General features: G+C 39.4%; 1 protein-coding gene across 1 annotated transcript in view; it reads right to left on the bottom strand.

The window, feature by feature from the left end:
* The window catches only part of xpnpep2 (X-prolyl aminopeptidase (aminopeptidase P) 2, membrane-bound), a 66,036-nt gene that overhangs the window by 7,185 nt on the left and 38,157 nt on the right, over positions 1–20,694 (bottom strand). Inside the window, exons 10-15 of the mRNA XM_048605317.1 lie at positions 18,414–18,495; positions 11,634–11,829; positions 5,769–5,858; positions 4,891–5,000; positions 3,202–3,279; positions 1,643–1,714 (exon numbers count right to left, since the gene is read on the bottom strand). Coding sequence (XP_048461274.1) covers positions 1,643–1,714; positions 3,202–3,279; positions 4,891–5,000; positions 5,769–5,858; positions 11,634–11,829; positions 18,414–18,495 — 628 coding nt within the window. The remainder of the gene's footprint in view (positions 1–1,642; positions 1,715–3,201; positions 3,280–4,890; positions 5,001–5,768; positions 5,859–11,633; positions 11,830–18,413; positions 18,496–20,694) is intronic.

The raw sequence follows: 20,694 nt of genomic DNA, 5'->3' as shown, positions 1-20,694 counted from the left end.
CACACTTTCTCTCTCTCTCCCTCCCATCACACCCCCTCTTCCACACATACACAAACACACGTAAATCTATTGGTGAATTTGTATTTGCAGATCCATTCTATTTTGTTCAAAAAGCACACAACTTATAGATAGTCAGTCAATGTGGCATTTTATAAATTCCTACTTTAGAAATAAAACCAGTCTGACTCCAAACCAAAACACAAAAAGATTCTAAACAATGCCTCACACCTAATACCTAACCTAAAATGTCACCTCTTCTTTATACTGATAAAACCTTTAGCTCTCTCAGGACAGTGACTTGAAAGAAATTTGGGGATTCACATATCTGTATTAATCAATTAAAACCTTCTAACTGATTAAAGATCTTAGATTTGTTTAATATATCCTCATCAGTTGTGTGACCCTTTGATCTTTTACTTATAAATTCTTTGTCAGATGCCACCTCTCTCACCAACACCTGAAGAAAGAGTGAGGCTCCAAAAGCTTGTATTTTCAAATAAACTTATTGAACTATAATCTGGTGTCGTGTGATTTCTGACCTTGTTTACACCAGTGCAAAACCAGCACCTCCACATCATTTGTTCAAGGCAAAATATGGCTGACTACATCTTTTGCTTCCTCAGGGTAACATGGTAAAGACAATTAAATCTCCATCAATCAAAACTTTTAGCAAAATCTTCAATGTGATCACTTCACACCATTTCACATCTTTCAGGAACACCTGAAAGCATTTTACACATTGCAAAGTTCCTTGAGGTGTAATAACTTTGTGATGTTATGTAAGCAAATGTTTGTTGTATTTATATTTTGTCTGAGGTGTTTAGCACATCCAGCAATGAAGTGAATTATCAGTCACCAGGTTTTTAGGCAGAGCTGTTTGAGGGAAAGGTCTTTGTAAGCACACCAGAAGAACTTTATATTCCACTTTGATAATGTCTTGTGATTCAGAAATACAGAACATAGAAAACCTTGCTGCAATATTTATGATGTATCTAAAATATTACAACTAGAGGAACCTATCTATTAAAAATGCATTATTCCAGATGCATGAATTGTTAGATGACTTCTGAAAAAGGCAGGGAAGCTGTTTTTCAACCCAGCAAAGATAATGCAATTTCTCTGTCATGGGTTTTCTCTTTCCTGTATCTGGTGGCCAAGGGGCTGCCATGTATCCATCAGTAGATGGAAGAGGCTAAGTAGCCAATTATATTGAAGAATTCTCAGAAGCAAAGGGGAAGTAAAAAGTGCACTGATTGTTCATTTGCTTGCCAACACACTCAGTTTATTCTTTGCTTGCATTAAAACTGTACTGAAATCAGGAATTATTCCACTACATTCAAATCATTCTTGACTCAAAACTGGGATCTTATCTCCTTCAGGTTATTCTCCTTCATTTTTGTGAATGTTTAAATCCAAATATTAGCATTAATACTTGAAAGCGATGTCACAATTGGAATCTAAAGAAAACTGTCAACGAAATGGGAGAATCATACTTAGGTAATTGGAGAATTGACTCAACATGTTGTATTCCAACAGTGGGCCCATTGTTACTACATCTACCCTGTGCCATAGATGGAGTAAGTCTTTGCCAGCAAGGTTTGTTTCCGTAATAAATTGTGTTTGTGTGTGTCGGTGTACTTACAAGTATTGTCCTCCAGAATCTACCAGGTACATCTCATCTGGACTTAGCTTCCTGTTGGTTTCATTGTTGGGACTAAGTCAAAAAGTGAAAAAAAGGTGAAAAGCACTGGCAATTTAGATCCAGTAAAACAGCCTCAAGTTTGAATTCAGCCTGATAGTTTTGATTGCTGTCAATTTTTAAATTTTAATGGCATAGTTACTTGAAGGTTTTGCATTTCTAAGATCACAGAAATAATATTTTATCTTTTATGCATCCTCACAATCAAGATTTACTGAACCATCCCTTTACTCTACATCCTTCTTTACCTTGATCTCAAATTCCTTAATTCTTCTTTCTGTCAGTAACCAGCCTTTCATAACTTAAGTTTCTGATAATCAAATACCTACTTCCTGAAATAGGGATTAGTTTACATGAAATATTGGGGAATGCACCATTGAGGAGCACTGCGCACAACACTTTGCTGCATCAAGCCTATTTTTGTCTCTATGTTTTTACCGCACTTTAGGTTACTGCTTTGAAATATTTGCCCTGTTTTTTTTTAAACTGCAAATTCAACTGCAACAAAGGGCTGAATTTTCCCTTTTTTTGGCTAATTGTTATTATCAGGTAGTTTCAAGCAATGTTTCCCACCATGGCCCATGGAGATTTTTCACATGCAATCTTTTGCTGCTGTCCTCACTAATGGATCTAAGCTCTATGACATCCTTCACATTTAATCATGCAGCAGCAAAGGCAAAAGTGTTCACCACTGCCAGGGCCTTGTGCTGTTCACACCACAACCACAATATTTAAAACCCAGTTGCTTACCACTTCAAGAGCTGCAAGGCATGAACCTGCTGCACCAATGTTTTGGCCAACAAGATGTCTCATAAAGGGAAGTTGGTACCCCATGTCTGAAAAAGGCATTTGCTGATGAACAGTGAAGTCAAGTGGAGGGATATACTTTTTTCCAATGGACTGTCAAAGGCTACAGAACCAGATACAGCCAGTCTGAGCCCAGATAGCAGCCCAGATCAGTGTTGCTTAATGCACAAGGAGAAATGCCTAGCAGTGCTCGAAGATGATTAATCTTGTCTATTCTGTCTCTTTCTCACACTCTAACACTGCCAGTACACAGTATCATCAAGGCTAATTGGTGTAAACTCTACCATTGCATGCATCCATGTCCACGCAATGGCACTCACCCACCTCATCATCATTAAACAAATCTAATCAGCTGTTCTCAAGGTAAAAATTAGAACTCAGCTATTGACCTATGGAAAAGTTATATAATGACAAGTCGATGAGGAGATTTAAGGTCATACTAAGAACGTTTATCTTTATTGCTCAGAAGGGATGGGCACTTATATTGCTGTGGCCTAATAACAATGTGTCACTGTTTCTTTCACAGCAAAATCCAAACCATAAATTCTGATCTTTGTTTTAGTAGGGCAAAAATATAATACTTTGGTATTATCACACACACCTATACAGTAGACTTATGTTACATTTGGTGACAGATTTAACAGAATCAACTATTTGATCTTTACCTCATGGGATCCACATTTCTCTACACTGACCTGTAGTGAGCAAGGGCCGCATTCAAACCACTGGCAGAAATCGTCTCAAAGCTGATGCCCTTGGAATACTTTTGCTCGCTGTAAAAATATATGACAAATGATTCCTCAACTGGTCCATTATTTTGGTGATTGGTAGCTCATACAATTTAATAACTCATGCATCAATGGCTTGGAAATTGTTGGTAACAATAGTGGCTGGATGTTTCATCTGTTGATGAACTTTCTATGCCTACTATTTTATCTGGTTGCTCCTTGATTCAAAATTAACTAATTAATGTCGGCACTCAGGTTGCAGACAGAGGAGCATTTGTCCATTAATGTTGCCAACGTTAATTTCTGGGCTTACATTGGTAATGAAAGTAACAATGATTGTAACATTGCAAACAATTAAAAAAAATCTACCTTTGTGCATAACAGACTCAGTCTGAGAATAGAAATGTCATAGCAAAGTAACAATCTGAGGGTTATATAAGTGCTGGCCCAGCCAATGATATTCACATTCCCTAAATGATAGAAGAATCACACCAGTCTTTAGATGTATTTTCATAGCCACACATGATCCATTGCAAACTCTAAAAGGAATGATATTACATCAGCTTTACTTATTATAATAACGCAATAAAACCATTGGTGTATGGACATTTATTTGAATTGTTCTCTGCACACCACACCTCAACACAATGCACAGCAAAGTCATCTTCTAATTTAAGGTGGTCTTGGATTATGCATCCTTTTCATGATGGCTGTCAAGATGAGACAAACAGCTCTTTGTAATTCAAAGTTCTATATTAGAGGTGCCTTGTTGAAACTATGCATACAATTCAAGATCAGACATTAATCAGTGGTAAAATAGACAATAGCCACTAGGATAAAACTCTGTGGCTGAAGAACAACATACTTCATTGTTGAAGCCCTTCAAGTATTAAGCTACTGGTACTGAGTAGGCCTGATGTCTAATGCAGTGGACTTAAACCTCAATACAGTTGACATAATGCATGATTCTTTCTGTAGGTATTTCTACACTAAAGGTTAATGTGCATTGTATAGCTGCCACTAAGTAATTTTAAAACCTACAAGGAAGACAGCAAGACATGGTAATTTTAAAGTGAGGTCCTTTTACAAGATTTAGGATTAGATGGCAATGTGGCTACGCACAATTCCCTTTTGAAAAAAATGGGATTTTTGTTTAACTCGATGTTGGAATTTTGCCACAAATGATAAAGTTTGAATGGCATGAACTGAAGCATTTGAAAATGATCAAAAATTCAGTGACAATTTGAATAAAAGAAAAAACATTGAAATTAATGCACAAAATCACTTATGGATATACGACTACTTAATTTGTGCATATCAAATTTCTTAAAATAAAGTATAATTTTAATTTCTAAAGAGTAATATGTTTATTTTAGAATATCTTAAATTAATTTCATTTGAATGTTTTCAGCATTTACAACCATACATTTCAATTTCTCCTGTGGTTATAAAACTGCATTCCATGACATAGTGATGAAACATTTAATATGTCTGGAGAGTGTAGATGAGTAATTGCTTCAATATATTTCAGTTTTGAAAATATTGTCCATGTGCTATAGAATGTTGGTAAATTGTGCTTTAGCAGAATTTTTGAATTAAGCATCGGCCAGTCTATACATGACATGTCTTCATTCAAATTTTCTGCACATTTTGTACCTGCGTAACTTGTTGACATAGTCTGCACCTGAGACTTCCGTCACAGTTCCTTTTGGAACATTTTTTTCCAGCCATACAAAATAGCGTATGACAGCAACTGCATCACGCACCTGAGAAAACAGCAGTTTTAAAAGTAAATACTGCATTATTATACCCAGATCCCAACAACCCCATAACTGTTCCCTGCATGAACATTCCCATGAACATCTCTATCTCATCTCCCTTACCAGCAAGGTAATCACTATTGCAAGTCTGAGTCCAAGATGGGAACAGTTAGTATTTCATGTAGTCTTTTCTTAATGCTTTAAATGCTTCCTTCCTGCCATGTAATTTACTGCTGGCTATTTTAGTTGTATTTTTAAGACGTTATAAAGCAGTTTTAAAGAGCTTACTAAAATATTGCATTGTCAATGGACATTTTTGCACAAGTACATTCATTAGTTTTTTTCAAAAACAGTGAGGTTGATTTATCCTGCTCTTTTCGGATGAAAATCACTGAGGTGCAGGAAGTTTAGCAAGCAAGTTTGCTACCAATTTAAAAACCGAAAGAACTGCAGACGCTGTAAATCAGAAACAAAAATAGAAGTTGCTGGAAAAGTTCAGCAGGTCTGGCAGCATCTGTGAAGAAAAATTAGAGTTAACATTTCGGGTCCAGTGATCCTTCCTCGGAACTGGAGGAGCTCTGAGGAAGGTTTACTGAACCCGAAATGCTAAATCTGATTTTTCTTCAGTGGTGCTGCCAGACCTGCTGAGCTTTTCCAGCAATTTCTGTTTTTGTTGCTACCAATTTTCCTGTTGTTTATATGGCCTATGATTTTGGTTGGATATGTTTCCTGTAGGAGTGCTTACGTCTCCATCTATTATTTCATTATACTTACGTGTGCTGCTTTCAGTCCTTTCTGTTCTGTGCTGTCTTTAACAGACTTGGTGAGTTGCACTGGGGAGTATCTATCAATAAGCAATTTTGACTGCAAGAATGGAAAAATAAATCAATAATTAATGTTCAAGGCTTACTTTTTACAAGCACATTCACATAGTTCTTGCACAAGAAATTAATTTCCTCAATATTGTCTGAACTCAAATATCACTGTGATATTTATGTCATTATTTCTGAACCTTGTAAATTGTAACAAATATTATACTGCAATTTGAAATCCCAATACTTTTCTTTCTTGTGTACAATATTTTAATCTCTGATTTGGCAAAGAATTGGAACAAAAGAAACCATTTTTTCTCTGATACTTGATAGCCCAGCTCTGAGCACTGCACAATAAATAATACTTCTCTTGCAGATGTCAGGTTGCACTGATTGCAAAGTTGTTTGTTTCAGTCTCCTGGGAGACTCTGGTATTTGTTCTTGATACATGTGTACCAGGAACCCAAGTCCTGAGAAGTACAGGGTGTACAATGCTAGCAGTGAATGTAATTAAATATTATACCTTCTCAACAGGACAGTTAGATGTTAGCAGTTTAGTAAAAATGGGGTAACAAGAGGATAAGATGAGTCTCATGGATAAACTGAGCTTGCAGAGGGCATCAATGATGCTCACAGAGAAACTAGAAAAAGAGGTGGGCTTAGACTATGCCAGTAAACGAGCAGAAATTAAGGTTCAGTGAACAATCCATTACCCATTTTATCGTATGTTTGATTAATAGTAGGGAGATTGAACATTCTTGACTAAACTGTTACATACATTTTTGTAGAAAACTGAATACAAATTATTCCCATATGAGATGATAATTCAAGACATTTAACATTGAGGAGAAAAAAATATTATGGATACTGACCAAAAGAAATATTAAAGCGTGCAGAACAATTTCCTTGGAGCTTGTACAGCTGTAACTTTGATGGAAACTCTATTTCCACAGATGGTGATTAAAAACACAGGTTTTGAAGAAGTGTTTGAAAGTAAAGTCAGGTATTTGACAGAGCATGGCATGAAAACTGAAAAATCAATAGTGCACTAAGTGATGAATAAGAAGAGAGAGTAGGTGAGGGAACTTGCATGTGTAGCTGGAAGAAATCAGAAAGGTATGGCACTCAAGGAACAATTAGAATTCAAAAGTAAAAACAATAATTTTGAAGTCATTTTACTTGGGCACTTGAAGTCAGTGAACTTGGAAAAGGAATGGGTGATGGAAATGCAGGATGGCTTCAGAGATCTTGCTGCAACATTCTGACCCAGGTTTATGTTGCGAAGGGTAAAAATTGGAAAGCAGCTCAGGAGAGAATTAAACTTGAGATGATACAAGAAACAAGAAACGCTGTTTCAGATGAACCCTCTATAGTTCACATCTCATTCCACTTTGCAAATTGATATAGTTGTAGAAGGTTGCACTTTCCATGAACTACATTCTTCTGTTTCGAAGTGCAAAGTCCCATCTAACTAGCGTCATTAACTATTAGGAGCAAATTACTGCAGATTGCATGGTAGAACCTGTACTGAAAACAAAAATGCTGGAGATTTCATCAGGTACGACTTAATTTTGAGTTATGTTAACACATGACTATTTTTTCTCTCTCTATCATCTATAAAAAGACCAACCATAATTGCCTGTTTTAGCTTTTCTACTCACATTAATGTTAATTATGGGATGCTTCAAATATACAGGAATTTGGGAAAGTTCATTCACTGCACAACTCATTCAACAGGTGAAGAAAGTAAATGAGATCTGAGAGGGGCTTTACTCTCCTTGACTGGCTGATTGAAGGGAAGGCTGAATGTTAAATCCAATAGGTGGTCTTCCCACTGTCTACTTGGTGAAAATTTATCAGGGAGCAGGGAAAGCTGTGGGTGGCCTGTTCAGCCTGCCATCTATTTATGCCCTTAAATGACCAAATAATGGTCATTTAGTAGCCTCTTTACATCCCACCAGTGTTTTATGGCATTGGACCTCTTGTGTGGGCTCGCTGCACTGACCCAAAATATTCATCATCACAATTTCACTCTCTTCCTGAAACTCTGAACCAAACCCATCATCTCACAGCTCCCCTTCTCCCCCAGGGATCGCTGACTCGAGACTTAACTGAGTTCCTTGATGTGGTGGGACTGTGATGAGATGTGATGTGTTATAGTGTGATAGAATCATAGAATCCCTACAGAGTGGAAGCAGGCCATTCAACCCATCAAGTCCACACCAAACCTCCGAACAACATCCTACCCAACCTCCCAACCCTACCCTTAGGGTGGCATGGTGGCTCAGTGGTTAGCACTGCTGCCTCACAGCGCCAGGGACCTGGGTTCGATTCTACCCTCAGGCGACTGTCTGTGTGGATTTTGCACATTCTCCCCATGTCTGTGTAGGTTTCTGTTGGATGCTCCAGTTTCCTCCCACAGTCCAAAGATGGATTGCCCAAAGCATCCAGGGTTGTGCAAGTTAGGTGCGTTATCCATGGGAAATGCAAGGCTACAGGGATAGGTCACTCTTCGAAGGGTTTGTGTGGACTTGTTGGGTTAAATAGCCTGTTTCCACACTATAGGGATTCTATTTTAAGGATCCTTGTAATCCTGCATTTCTCATGTCTAATCCACCTAAGACATTGTGAGCAGTGCTAACCACTGAGCCACCACGCTGCCCTATCTGATGTGGTGGGCTTGTGTTGTGGTGTGATGTGTTGTAATGATAGATGCACCATAGAGTGCCCTTGAAATGGCAACTGCTATGCCTAAGACCATACGAAATTGTAGAGTTGTAAATGCAGCCCAGTCCATCACAAAAACTAGTCTTCCTTCCATTGACTCCTTCTACACTTCCCACTGCGTTGGGAAAGCAGCCAACATAATCAAAGACCCCTTCCACCCCAGTTAAACTCTCTTCTATTTTGCAGAAGGTACAAAAGTTTGATGACACGTACCAATAGATTTAAGAACAGCTTCTTCCTTGCTGTTATCAGACTTATGAACCGACCTCTCATATATTAGAATTGACCTCTCTCTGCCTCTTCTCTGTAGCTGTAACACTACATTCTGCATTCTGTTTTATCACCCTGATGTACTTACATACGGTATGATTTGTCTGGCTAGCACGCAAAACAATACTTTTCACTGTATCTTGGTATGTGACGATAATAAATCAAATCAATTCAAATGTGATCTGGTGGGCCTGGGCTGCCTTTTCCCAGTTGGCACTGCTAGGACTAGTGTGTTGCTAATCAAAATGGTTGGCTAGCAGGGTCTATGATACGACTGCTTCCCATGATAGGCATGATGTGGAGGTACCAGTGTTGGATTGGGGTGGACAAGGTCAGAAGTCACACGACATCACGTTATAGTCCAACAGGTTTACTTGTAAACACAAGCTTTCGGAGCCTCAAGTCCTTGCTGTCTGGCAAAATCTGAAGGTAACTGTCACTTTATTCCAAGTCAAAAGGATAATGACAATTGTTTGTCATGTATTTCAAGTGTTTTCTGTGTAATTCAGTTACCTTACTATATGCTTGCAGCCCCTTTACTGTGCAAAGCTGTTATTGAAAAGTGCACATACGCACTCTCATACAGCTTTCCTGCACAGTTCCTGTCAGTTGTCGAGCAGAGGCAAATGGACACTCTGCTTTGCCAGCTGGCTCTGGGATTTGGTTGGACGGGGGATACATGCGGCTGCTGGTCATGGAGTGTGCCTGAGATGTTGGTGATTGATGGAGGGCCAGAGGAGCAAGTGGTGAGCTGGAGTTGTCAGTTTACATCTCTGACTTTCATGTCAGCATCCAGTTTCAATCTGGTGTGTGGGAGAATGGGAAACAACGAGATCACGTAATTACTGCATATTAATGAATACAATTAGGCTTCTGACTGCTCACTCACTGTTCTGGTTTGAAACTGGGACTTTGTGGTCTTGATGTTGAGAAGCTTCTTGCTCGCCATCTCACATGATTCTCTCAACTTTCTCATTCACTGCCAACCTTATCCAGGGGCTGGAAAGATACTGCCCATGAAAACATATATTGTGAAGGGGCTCGACTGAGTAGATGATGGATGTTTTACCTCATGGGAGAATGTAGAACTTCTTTCTCTTCTTCAGTTTATTACCTGTAGGCTAGGTAGACTCTCAGAGCCATAACCTCTACCACAAGTAATGCAAGGAGGGTGGTCCCAAATTCTGCCCAGCCGGAATGGGTATCGAACTATCTGAGCTAACCACACTCCCCCACTGCCAAAGGAATTTGGGTTGCTGTGACTACACACCCTTTTATGTATATATTTTAGTCTAGAAGTAAGAATAGTGATGGATAGGCTCCAATTTTCTTTTTGTTATTTGGCTGACCCTTCAGCTCTTATCACCTGCCATTAGAAAGCTTTGCAGGTTGGTACTCAACTTGTTTAGCCATTAAATCCTGGAAAGGAGTCCCTATATTTTGTTGGATCTCTTGCTCACTTGCTACAAAACTGATTTTCAGAGCAACCCCATCATACCTTACTGCAATCAGATAGGTTGAAGGGCAGCAGCAGGCATTTCCCTGAAATAATGCCCACAGAGGCAGAAGTCCTGCACAGTGAGAACTGCTTACAATCAAAGGCCAGAAGCTCTTGTACTTGACAGCACCCCTGAAAAGGTCATGGCTGCTGCCAGAAGGAAAACCAGCATTGAGAGGGTCAAGGGGTCATTTTTTTGGGGAGATGTGGCTCACAGGGAGAGTAGGGAGTGGTGGCAAGATGTTTGGTAACAAGGCAAGGGGTGACTTTCAAAGCTGTACCCTGCGTTCAGTCCCTCATTCACACATGAATTAGTGCTGATCAAGGAACCCCCAATCCTCTCTTGCAGTCCAGGTGGGAAAAGGCCTTCATTGGTCCTTAATCAGTAATTTTTAAACCACTTAAAGGACCATAATTAATGACGGGGTAGGAAGGTGGAGCTTGGGTCTTCACACTCAGAATATACTTCGGGTGGAGATGGGAAGGCAGCAAAATTCTGGGACATCACCACTGTGACTAGTTAAATTAGTCCTATCTCCAGATCTGCCCCTTCTGCAATCAGATGATTTCTTCCCTGGAGTGTGAGTTGAATCTGGAACTTATTGCTATGAGGTGGGGACCTCAATCTAGGATGCAGAGTATTAAAATGCAGGTCTCACTTAAGAGACAGAGGAAAAATTTCTCCTTTGACGATTATTATTCTTTGGGATTCACTACCCAAGAGAACTGTGAAAATGTGATCATTGAATGAAGGTTGAGTTAAGTAGACTTTTGATTAATGAGGGAGTCAAATATTATGTTGTGCAGGCAAGGACTTGGAGTTAAGGCCGTATCAGATGTTATTGAATAGCAGAACAAGCTCTCGGGGTCAAATGGCCAACTCCTGTTTCTACTTCTTATGGAACCCTTTCTGCAAGATGGTGTCAAAATTGAAAAAGGTTGAAGAAGCATATCTCAGAATAGTGATTGCAGACCATTTGTCCTTTAATTTATTTTAACAAAATAAATCAAAAAATGTTCTGCACTCCATCATTGCACGTATTACTTCTCACTAAAATTAACACATGGGAAATATTGGCCAAGGCAGGTTGAGTAGCACCATTTTAATAGTGACCAATTAAAAATGCAATAACAATTTTGGTTTAAAAATCAAGACGATTTTTGGAGGAAGGGGAGGAAAAGGGCTGTAAGGAATAGAATGCTGAGAAAGAATGGACTATGAGTAGGAGAATGATAGGAGCATTTTGGACTTTTAATGTACTGAGGAGACCAGAAATAGAAAGACTGCATCAGATAGTGTGGTTAGGTTCTATTACAAAATCCCAAATTTACCTCAGGAATGACTTCATAGACACCATAGGTTGTGTATTCCTGACCAATCCAGATTTTGACATTTCCTTTAGCATATTCCTGCAGGTTTTGCCGGATATCGGTGTAGGGCTTCAGCTGAACACACATGTCTGTTGTACAAGCTGTATTCAAATATTTCTTAATGTGTTGAGGCAGTCGTGATTCATTCACAAATAACCTGGTCATTAGTGTACACATAGAGACATTAGTTATAACCTGACAGAGTTACAGTATTTATACAGTTGCTAAATATCTTATTTTATATATAACTGATAATTATGATATCTGAGCTTCAACATTTACAAAACACATGTATGTGTGGATATATATATATATCACACACATTTGATATTCTTCAATAAATGTTCACAAAGAGATAATTTCCAGCTGTTCAAAGACAGAAAAAAATACTGTTTCACAGATCAAATTAGTCATTAGCTTATTTTACTGCATTGTTGGCCCTCCTTTTGGTACAGACAATCATGACATAAGCTCATTAGGGAGAGACTGATTGAAGCTGATCTAATACTTTCTGTACTGACCGTATGATGGATGAGCAATAAGAGCCCACTTCCCCTCCCATACGCAGAGATGGTGAGCCAGATTCATTTTGAGCATAGAACTGTCAAAGTATATCTGTGATGTGGAGGTGCTGGTGTTGGACTGGGGTGGACATGGTCAGAAGTCACATGACACCAGGTTATAGTCCAATAGATTATTTGAAATCACAAGCATTTTGAGCACTGCTCCTTTGTCAGGTGAAGTTGGAACTTCGTCTGATGAAGGAGCAGTGCTCCAAAAGCTTGTGTTTTCAAATAACCTATTGGACTACATCCTGGTGTCGTGTGACTTCTGACAAAGTATATCTGCATTTGAAGCATTCGCGTGGTGGAGAGAAGCTCACAGACAGATCCAGAATGAAAGAAAATGGGAAAAATTCAGTTGTTGATTGCTTCCAATTTTAAACTGATTTTCCCCATTTCCAGAATACTAGCAGTTAAATTTTAAAAATAGACTGTGACACCATTCTATTTGGATAGTGTTTTTTTAACACAGAGAGGAGCAAAACACAGAATAACTTTATCTCTCGAGCATGGTGGCTATAGTTCATCAAACTCATTTCCAGGAGTCTGTTGCTGCCAGATTAGGAATTGATTTTGAAAGCAGCAGTTATTTTAGGCCTAGCCCTTGTGCAAGCGATCAGATGAACTGCTATCAGATGGATCACAGATGATCTATCTAGATCAGTGGATATTTCAAGGGGAATGACAAGTCAGGTGGCTCCTCTCAAAGTTTTGTCATTCTAGCGTTGCACTCAAGTAATTGATGAAGGGATGGAGTGTGGGTAGGGATTGGGCCCTACTGGATGTGATACAGTAGTTGTTACTGCAAAAATACCTTCTAATCCTGGAACCAGAGCTTTCAGGCCATAAACACCCCAGCACAATTGCACAATGCAATGTTAATCTGCCATACAGATAGCTAGAACATTCAGAGGGCAATCACAGCTCATATTATCACCATAGGCAAGTTTGAGATCGTTGTTATACTTATTTATGGGATGTGGGCGTTACTGGCTATGCCAGTATTTATTGCCCATCCATAATTGCCCTGAAGGAGATGGTGGTGATCTGACTTCTTGAACCTCTCTGTTATTTGACTATAGGTACAACAACAGTTAGAGAAAGGAGTTCCAGGACTTTGAAACAGTGAAGAAATGGTAATATAATTCCATGACAGGATGGTGTGAGGCTTGGAAGGGATTTTGTACGTGTCCCCAGGTAACTGCTGCCCTTTTAGTTCTAGGTAACAGAAGTTACTAATTTGGAAGCTGCTGTCGTAGGAGTCTTAAAGAGAGATCACAGTGCATCTTGTAGGCAGTGCATATTGCTGTAACTCTGCGTCAGTGGTGATGGGAGTGAATGTCGAAGCAGATGGATAAGCAATCAACTGGACTGCTTTGTCCTGAATGGTATTGAGTTTCTTGAATGTTCTTCGAGCTACATCAATTCAACCAAGTGGAGCATGTTCCATCAAATTCCTGAACTGTACACAGGAACTGTTGGAAAAAGGAAGTGAGTTACTAGTCATAGAATCCATAATCTCTAACCTGCTCTTATAACCACAATACCTTTGCGGCCAGTTCAGTTCAGTTTCTGGTCAATGGTAAGCAACCTACCCCAATCCCCCAGGAGCATCAAGGGGTGATGGTTAGATTTTATCTAACTGGAGACGGTCATTGCCTGTTCTGAGGAAGGGTCACCGGGCCTGAAATGTTCACTCTGATTTCTCTTTGCAGATGCTGCCTGACCTGTTGAGCTTTTCTGGAAATTTCTGTTTTTGTTATTGCCTAGCAGTTGTGAATGTCAATTGCCAGTAATCAGCCTAAGCCTTGGTTTTTCCAAGACCAGCTGCATATCAATCCCCACCTCTGATCTAAATGGTGGAGAAAAGTTCATTGATGAAGCAGTTGAAAATGGTTGGGCCTGAGACACAACTCCGAGAATCCTGCAGAGATGTCCTGGAGCTGAGATGACTGACCTCCAACAAACATAACTATCATCCTTTGAGCCAGCTATGACTCCAACCAGCAGGGAATCCCCTGATTCCCACTGACTCCAGTTTGGCCAGGGCTCCTTGCTGATCACTTGATCAAATGCGGCCTTCATGTTGAAGACAGTCATTCTTATGTCACCTTATAAATCTAATTGTTGAAAAGACCATAACATAGAAATAAATCAAAATATTAATTGATAAGTGTTGTTATGGACCAGCCTAAACCCCCTAAAAATATATTAAGAAGATAGCCTAGACCCTAACTCCTTATTTTAAAGGTAAGTGTACAGCATTGTGTTCCAGATGGAACTGAATTGGTCAAACTACTCAACTTTAAGCAAAACGCACTTTACTTTTACATGAAAGTTAAAGTATAGACAAAATAAAACTAAAAGCAAAGGATTGGCTTAGCTGTAACTCTATCAAAATGCTTAACAAAATAATGTATTAACTACTACTAATTAATTGTTCCAATATAGTACTATCCCATAAACACCCCCTTGGCAAAGGCAAATTCAATGAAATAGATTTGTCTCACATGCAACTCTAGCAGACGGAGGAGAACCCCAGATTTTAGCTGTAACAGAGAGAAGAATAAAAACTTCCACATCCAGCTTCAAGATCCCAGTTACTGCAGAAAGCTAAAACTAAAAATGCTGGTTCTGTGGGATCTTGACCATTCAGCCTGCTTCTATTGTTCCAACTTAAAAAAAATTCAAAGGCCTCACAAGCTATTTACTTTATTGTCTTTGAGCAGACCACTCAGTGTGTCTTAACTTTTCTCCATTTAAAATCCAAGATAAAATGCATCTCTTAAAGTCATAGTATTGTCACAGTATGGACAATGTTTTGTTGCTTCACACTGTATGGTAGAATGAAGAGAAAACTTATGTTTATAAAGCACCTTTCATGTCTCCAGGGTATCCCAAAGCATTTCACATACTTCTGAAACACAGTCATTGTTAATCTATCAATGTGGCATCTGAATTATGCAACCAGCAATGCGATAAATCACTAGCTAATCTATTTTTGAAAGAGGGATGAACACAATTTCAGTGTCCCAATTTGAATATAACAGCAACTTGGGTGGCGCATGGGTCTAAATAGATTTGTATTCTGCCACTATGTAGGGTTTATGTTATTTGGAGTCAACAGCCATTGATGAAGCTCCATAGTTCAACATATTCATTCTCCTGCAGCCTTCAGTGTATCATGAATTTATGTGTGTTTATGACATCATGGAACTTGCTCAATAATGGACATTGATTTACAGGATCATATACCTGTGGTTATAAACTAATCGAATACATAAACTGTGGCATTATTTTCAACTAATCTTTGTATTTGCCTTGATAGATGACACACTGATGGCCTCATGGCTTCTATATTTCTAACACCCCAAACTCACAGGGGTCTTCCACAGGGTGAAAACTCCCCAGGGAAGGCGATGGCACAGTGGTATCATTGCTGGACTGTTAATCCACAGACCCAGAGAATGTTCTGGGGACTCAGGTTTGAATCCCACCATGGCAGATGATGGAATTTGAATTCAGTAAATATCTGGAATTAACAATCTAATGATGACCGTGAATCCATTGCCGATTGTTGGGGAAAAACCCATCTGGTTCAATAATGTCTTTTGGGGAAGGGAAGTGCCATCCTTACCTAGTCTGGCCTACATGTGACTCCAGATCCACAGCAATGTGGTTGACTCTTAACTGCCCTTATGGGCAGGGATGGGCAATAAATGATGCCTAGCCAACGACACCCTCATCCCATGAACAAATAAAAGGATTGGCATGTCCTTTCCACTCAAAGTCATAAAGATGTTTCCTTCACCAATCATGACATCAGTTATTTGCTTTCTACAAGTAGGAACTGCAAAGTAGCCTATCTGCCAGATACCCACTATAACTATAGGGAAGGTTCCTGTTGTTTAAATGAGAATTCTGTTGCAACCTTCACAGCTATGGGAAGAGATGTGTCAATCATTGAGTTTGCCGGTTAGTCAGCTTGCAGCAGATGGCATAGTTTCATAAAGTCAGACTAAGGTACCAATGAGACTATTTGTAGTGCTTACGTTTGCCTATTAAGCTGACAGTGGTTATGTGATTGGGGTAAATGGATTGAATTTGCTGACTGTGATAAAGTCACTACATCTGTGTTAACTGAAAAATGCTACCTCAGGTAAAATGATCAAGATTCAATATTGTTAAAAAAACAGTTTATATTGGACTCAAAAACAATCCTTGATGAGTAATTTTCACATAGATATAACGTAATACTTATTGTTTAAACTTCTACTTTCCCCCTCCACCTAACTGCATTCCCTTTCTAAAAATATTGAGATTTGCTGAAGTACATTACCTGAAACACTGAGCAATCTCTTGGCAAAGAAACCTTAAATAAGCTTAATGATTGTTGGTGGACTATTTATCCATAGTTGGCACTACAGCAGAGCGTGATCCTAACCTCACTCAGTATTCATACACACATACTTTCCAGCAGCAAGCAGGAGCACAACTCTTAGCTGGTTTCCCGTTATCGTGCTTCAGCTAAGAATGAGATCAGTTAGCTGCTGCGATCACTGATTTATAAATCTGAGAGCTTTCCATCCTTTCGAATTTAGCTGCTCATTGAAAACTGAGTATCTGACATCTTTATTTCACTCAGAATCCTACAGGCCATTCAGCCCATTGTTGGCTTGAACTTGTATCTACGTAGTGCCTAGGACATCATAAAACATCCTGAGACAAAGCACAACAGTCTTATAATGTGACATATGGCAAAAAAAACACTCATACACAAGGCAGAATTAGAGGGTCTTGGAGGAGTAAAGAGACACAGAGAAGTTTCAGGAGGATTTTGAAGAACTTAGGGCCTCAGCAACTGGTTGTACACCCACCACAACGGTGCAATTAAAATCAGATACTTAAGACCAGAATTAGATGAGTGTAGGCAACTTGAAGCATGTGTGGTTGGAAAAGTTTACAGAAATAGGGTGAGATCAAACAGGGATTACAATTTAAAGGAAAAATGATTTTTTTTGAATAGCCTCAAGCTATGGTTGGTATAATGTAGAAAGCTAGTCAAGAGCATGTTGGAAGAGTCAATGATAGAAATAACAAAGGCATGGATGAATGTTTGAGTAGTAAATAAGCTCAGGCAGTGTGGAGTTGTGTAATGCTGTGGAATGGAAATTGATATTTTTTGTGATGGTACAGTTATGTGGTTAGAAACTCATCTTGAGATCACATATAACTCCTGGGGTGTCAATGATAGTTTAGTTTATGACTGTTCTTAAGGAGAAGATTAGAGAAAAATTGCAGGCTCAGTTCTTCCAATATTTAATAGGAGGAAATATCTACTGATCCTGTACCGAATGTTGGACAACAAGTATGATAATTTAGTGGTAGTTGAAGAGTCTTGAAAGATGGTGGTGACATTGAGCTACATGTCATAGTGTCCATGTCAAAACTAATCCTGAATTTTGGATGATGTTTCTGAGAGGCAGTATGTAGACAGGAAATAGGAGAGAACTCAAGGATAGATCTTTGGGAGATACCAGAATTCAGGTGCTGTAGCTGCTAGAGTACACATTGCAAGTTATACTGTAGCTACAACGAGACAGCTAAGAATTCATCCATGTGGATGATGATGGAGAGGTGTCATCTACGAAACCTCACAATTGTATTCCCTATAGCCAAGCCCAGGTCACATATATAGCAAAGAAAGCTATTGTTTCAATAGTGCCCCAAGGAATCCCAGTGCAACCTTCTCTGCCATCAGAGAAACAACCATTTGCCTCTACTCCTTGCCTCTTACTTCTTAGCCATTTTGTGCCCACCTTATCACATGCTTCTATTTTCTCAGCAACTCTGAAATGTGGTTCCTTATCAAATACCTTCTGAAAATCCAGATATGAAGTATCCACGGCATTTCCTTCAAAGAACTTAATCACCTTAACCAGATTTGATTTGCCTTACATACATGATAGTTGTTCCTTGATCTCTAACCTGTGCATCTACATCCAATAATTAAGTTCATCCTTGATAAACATCTCTAGCATTTTTCCAATTTTAAATGATTAGTAATCCAAAAAAAGACATGCTTTGATTAGGGTGTAGGTGAATTTTCCTAGATAATTTCAGATTCTTGATATGTTTAGTTCAATTTAAACTTCATTGTCCTCGGGAATAAACAAACCTGATGAAATTTTCAGTCAACAGCGTGTAAGACTTGAAAAATGGATTGTATGGAATATCGTCCCCTCGCAGGTTGAACAGCCCTAGATAAAAATATTCAGACAAGTTTATTTTAATAAATATGATTTGCACAATTGTTAAAACTGTATTGAAAACAAAATTGGTATATATCGATTTCTGTCAAGAACGCTCCCATGAAAAGATATCACTCCTTCACTGCCCTGCTTATTTATGACCATAAACAATATATCATGCAAGCCACTTCCTGGCATCCTTATGACAGTCGTCATGTCTTCACTCTGACGCAGTCCACCATATGACCTGCGTTTGAGCAACTATGGCAAATGAGTGGCTGGCTTCCAAATGATAATTCCTGAATACTGCCTACACACGTAGGCAGTAGCATTCATTAAAGCCACAAGGAATGTCATGGAATGGACTTTCGTGGTACTTAATTGGCAAAGTCATTGCACAGGCTGCTCTGGAGGAATCCTGAGTGTGTTGAGATTTGTAGTTCTCTGCTGCACAACCTTACTATTACGAATGCACAGCTCTTTCTGTCAGGTATACAGCAAGATACTGGTGGGTAGAAGGGCTGCGGGGAAGTGCGGTGGCAATCAACCGAGCTCTTCTCTGGTTGGACCATCGACAATCACCTTTTCTGACGTCAGTGATAATAAATGTAACCTGTGTTTCTTGTCATCCATTTGGTCAAAATGCAAAAAATGGAAGTCATTACAAAATGGACATTTTCCAAACCCTACTTAAACATTAATGTCATATTGCATGCAAACTTCAACTCATCATCCTTGTGCATTTGGGTGCTGCCCATTTTCTCAACACCTTTACATGTCTTAGTGCTCCAACATGGTGCCATACACTGGCCATAGCATGACTGGTGGAAAGCTGTGAATTTCAAGGGGAAGACAGAAAGTAGTCTTGCAGGATGCTTTCCAGCTGTTTTAATCCTAGAATGGTCCACCTTGGATTCCACCACATTGGCACGGGTAGCAGCAGTCTGGCTGGTCGGCCAAAGGTGTGAGCACAAAATGCTGAGTGAGGACCGCCATTGCCTACTCACAATGTCACTGCCTCACTCCAGGGCTGTTACTCAGAAACTCTAGTAATCTGTTGAAGGACAGATTGCTGGACAGCCTGTAAACCTCTTCAATTACTGATATATGTAGCCATGATGGCATTAGTTGGAACTTGACTAACAGCAAGATAACCACTTATGCTTTCAGTGTGAGCTTCCATTGCGGATGCTAAGCTACCCTTCAAAATTAATGCAATACCGGTATCTAAACTGAGAGTATGAGTGTGAATGATAGTGCTTTTATTCATCACTGTTTTCCAGTCCTTTCACTGTGGATCAGCTGGCAGATCTGGAATGTTTGAAAGAAGAAAGGCACAAAGGTAGAGTTCTAGTGAAAGGAATAGGGGCAAAGTAAGGAATGGATGCTTATATTATCTGCAGCTTATAAATTGGAAGAAATTACGACAAGTGGAATGTGGGAAAGAGGAGATTGAACCATGACGTCATTTTAAATGCTTGCAGCAATGCTACAGGATCTTGCCTCACCTTGGCTGTTCTTATGATGCCCAGAAATATCTCCAGTGCATTGAGTACATTTCCCTACCAGTGGGTACTGTTGGCACTGGTTATATGTCATCTTTGCCCTGTGACCCTTCTGGACCAAACATGATGCAATGCTTTCCAGCAGCTTTCAGCTGCTTCTTGATAGTTGATTCAAACAAACTGGGTGTAGACTAGATTCTGTGGTGTTAGGGACCTCAGGAGGAGGCTGAGCTGAATCATCCACTTGGCACTTCTCCAGCTGTTTTTTTTCCCCTACCCCATGTCCCATAGCACAAAGGTGAATGCAAATTGACTGGGTTCGTGACTGGTACCTTACAGTCACAATCAAGGCCTTCTGAATTTGAGCCACAACCCCCCTCCAACATCATTAACTAAAATTAACTCCTCAACTGCTTCCAGAAACTCAATCAGAGCCAAATGAGGTTAACTAGCAACTAGCTTTCGAGCGGTTGATTTTATTTTATAAATAGCGCTGATACTGGGATTCCTTCCTATAGTTTAGCAGTACATGTTTAAGACGTGATGTTACCCAATCATTGAGTTCAAATCAGTGTTAAATATTGATGAACTTCATATTCTGAATGTTTGTGGTGCATTTTCTTAATTCCTGTGCTCGCACTCTCATCAAGCAGGCTGACCCAGCTACGTACACTGGAAAGGTACCTGTAGTTCTGAAACTCCA

Source organism: Rhincodon typus, chromosome 14 (assembly GCF_021869965.1).
Source record: "Rhincodon typus isolate 14 chromosome 14, sRhiTyp1.1, whole genome shotgun sequence".
Lineage (NCBI taxonomy): Eukaryota > Metazoa > Chordata > Chondrichthyes > Orectolobiformes > Rhincodontidae > Rhincodon > Rhincodon typus.
This window is presented reverse-complemented; position numbering and strand designations above follow the sequence as displayed.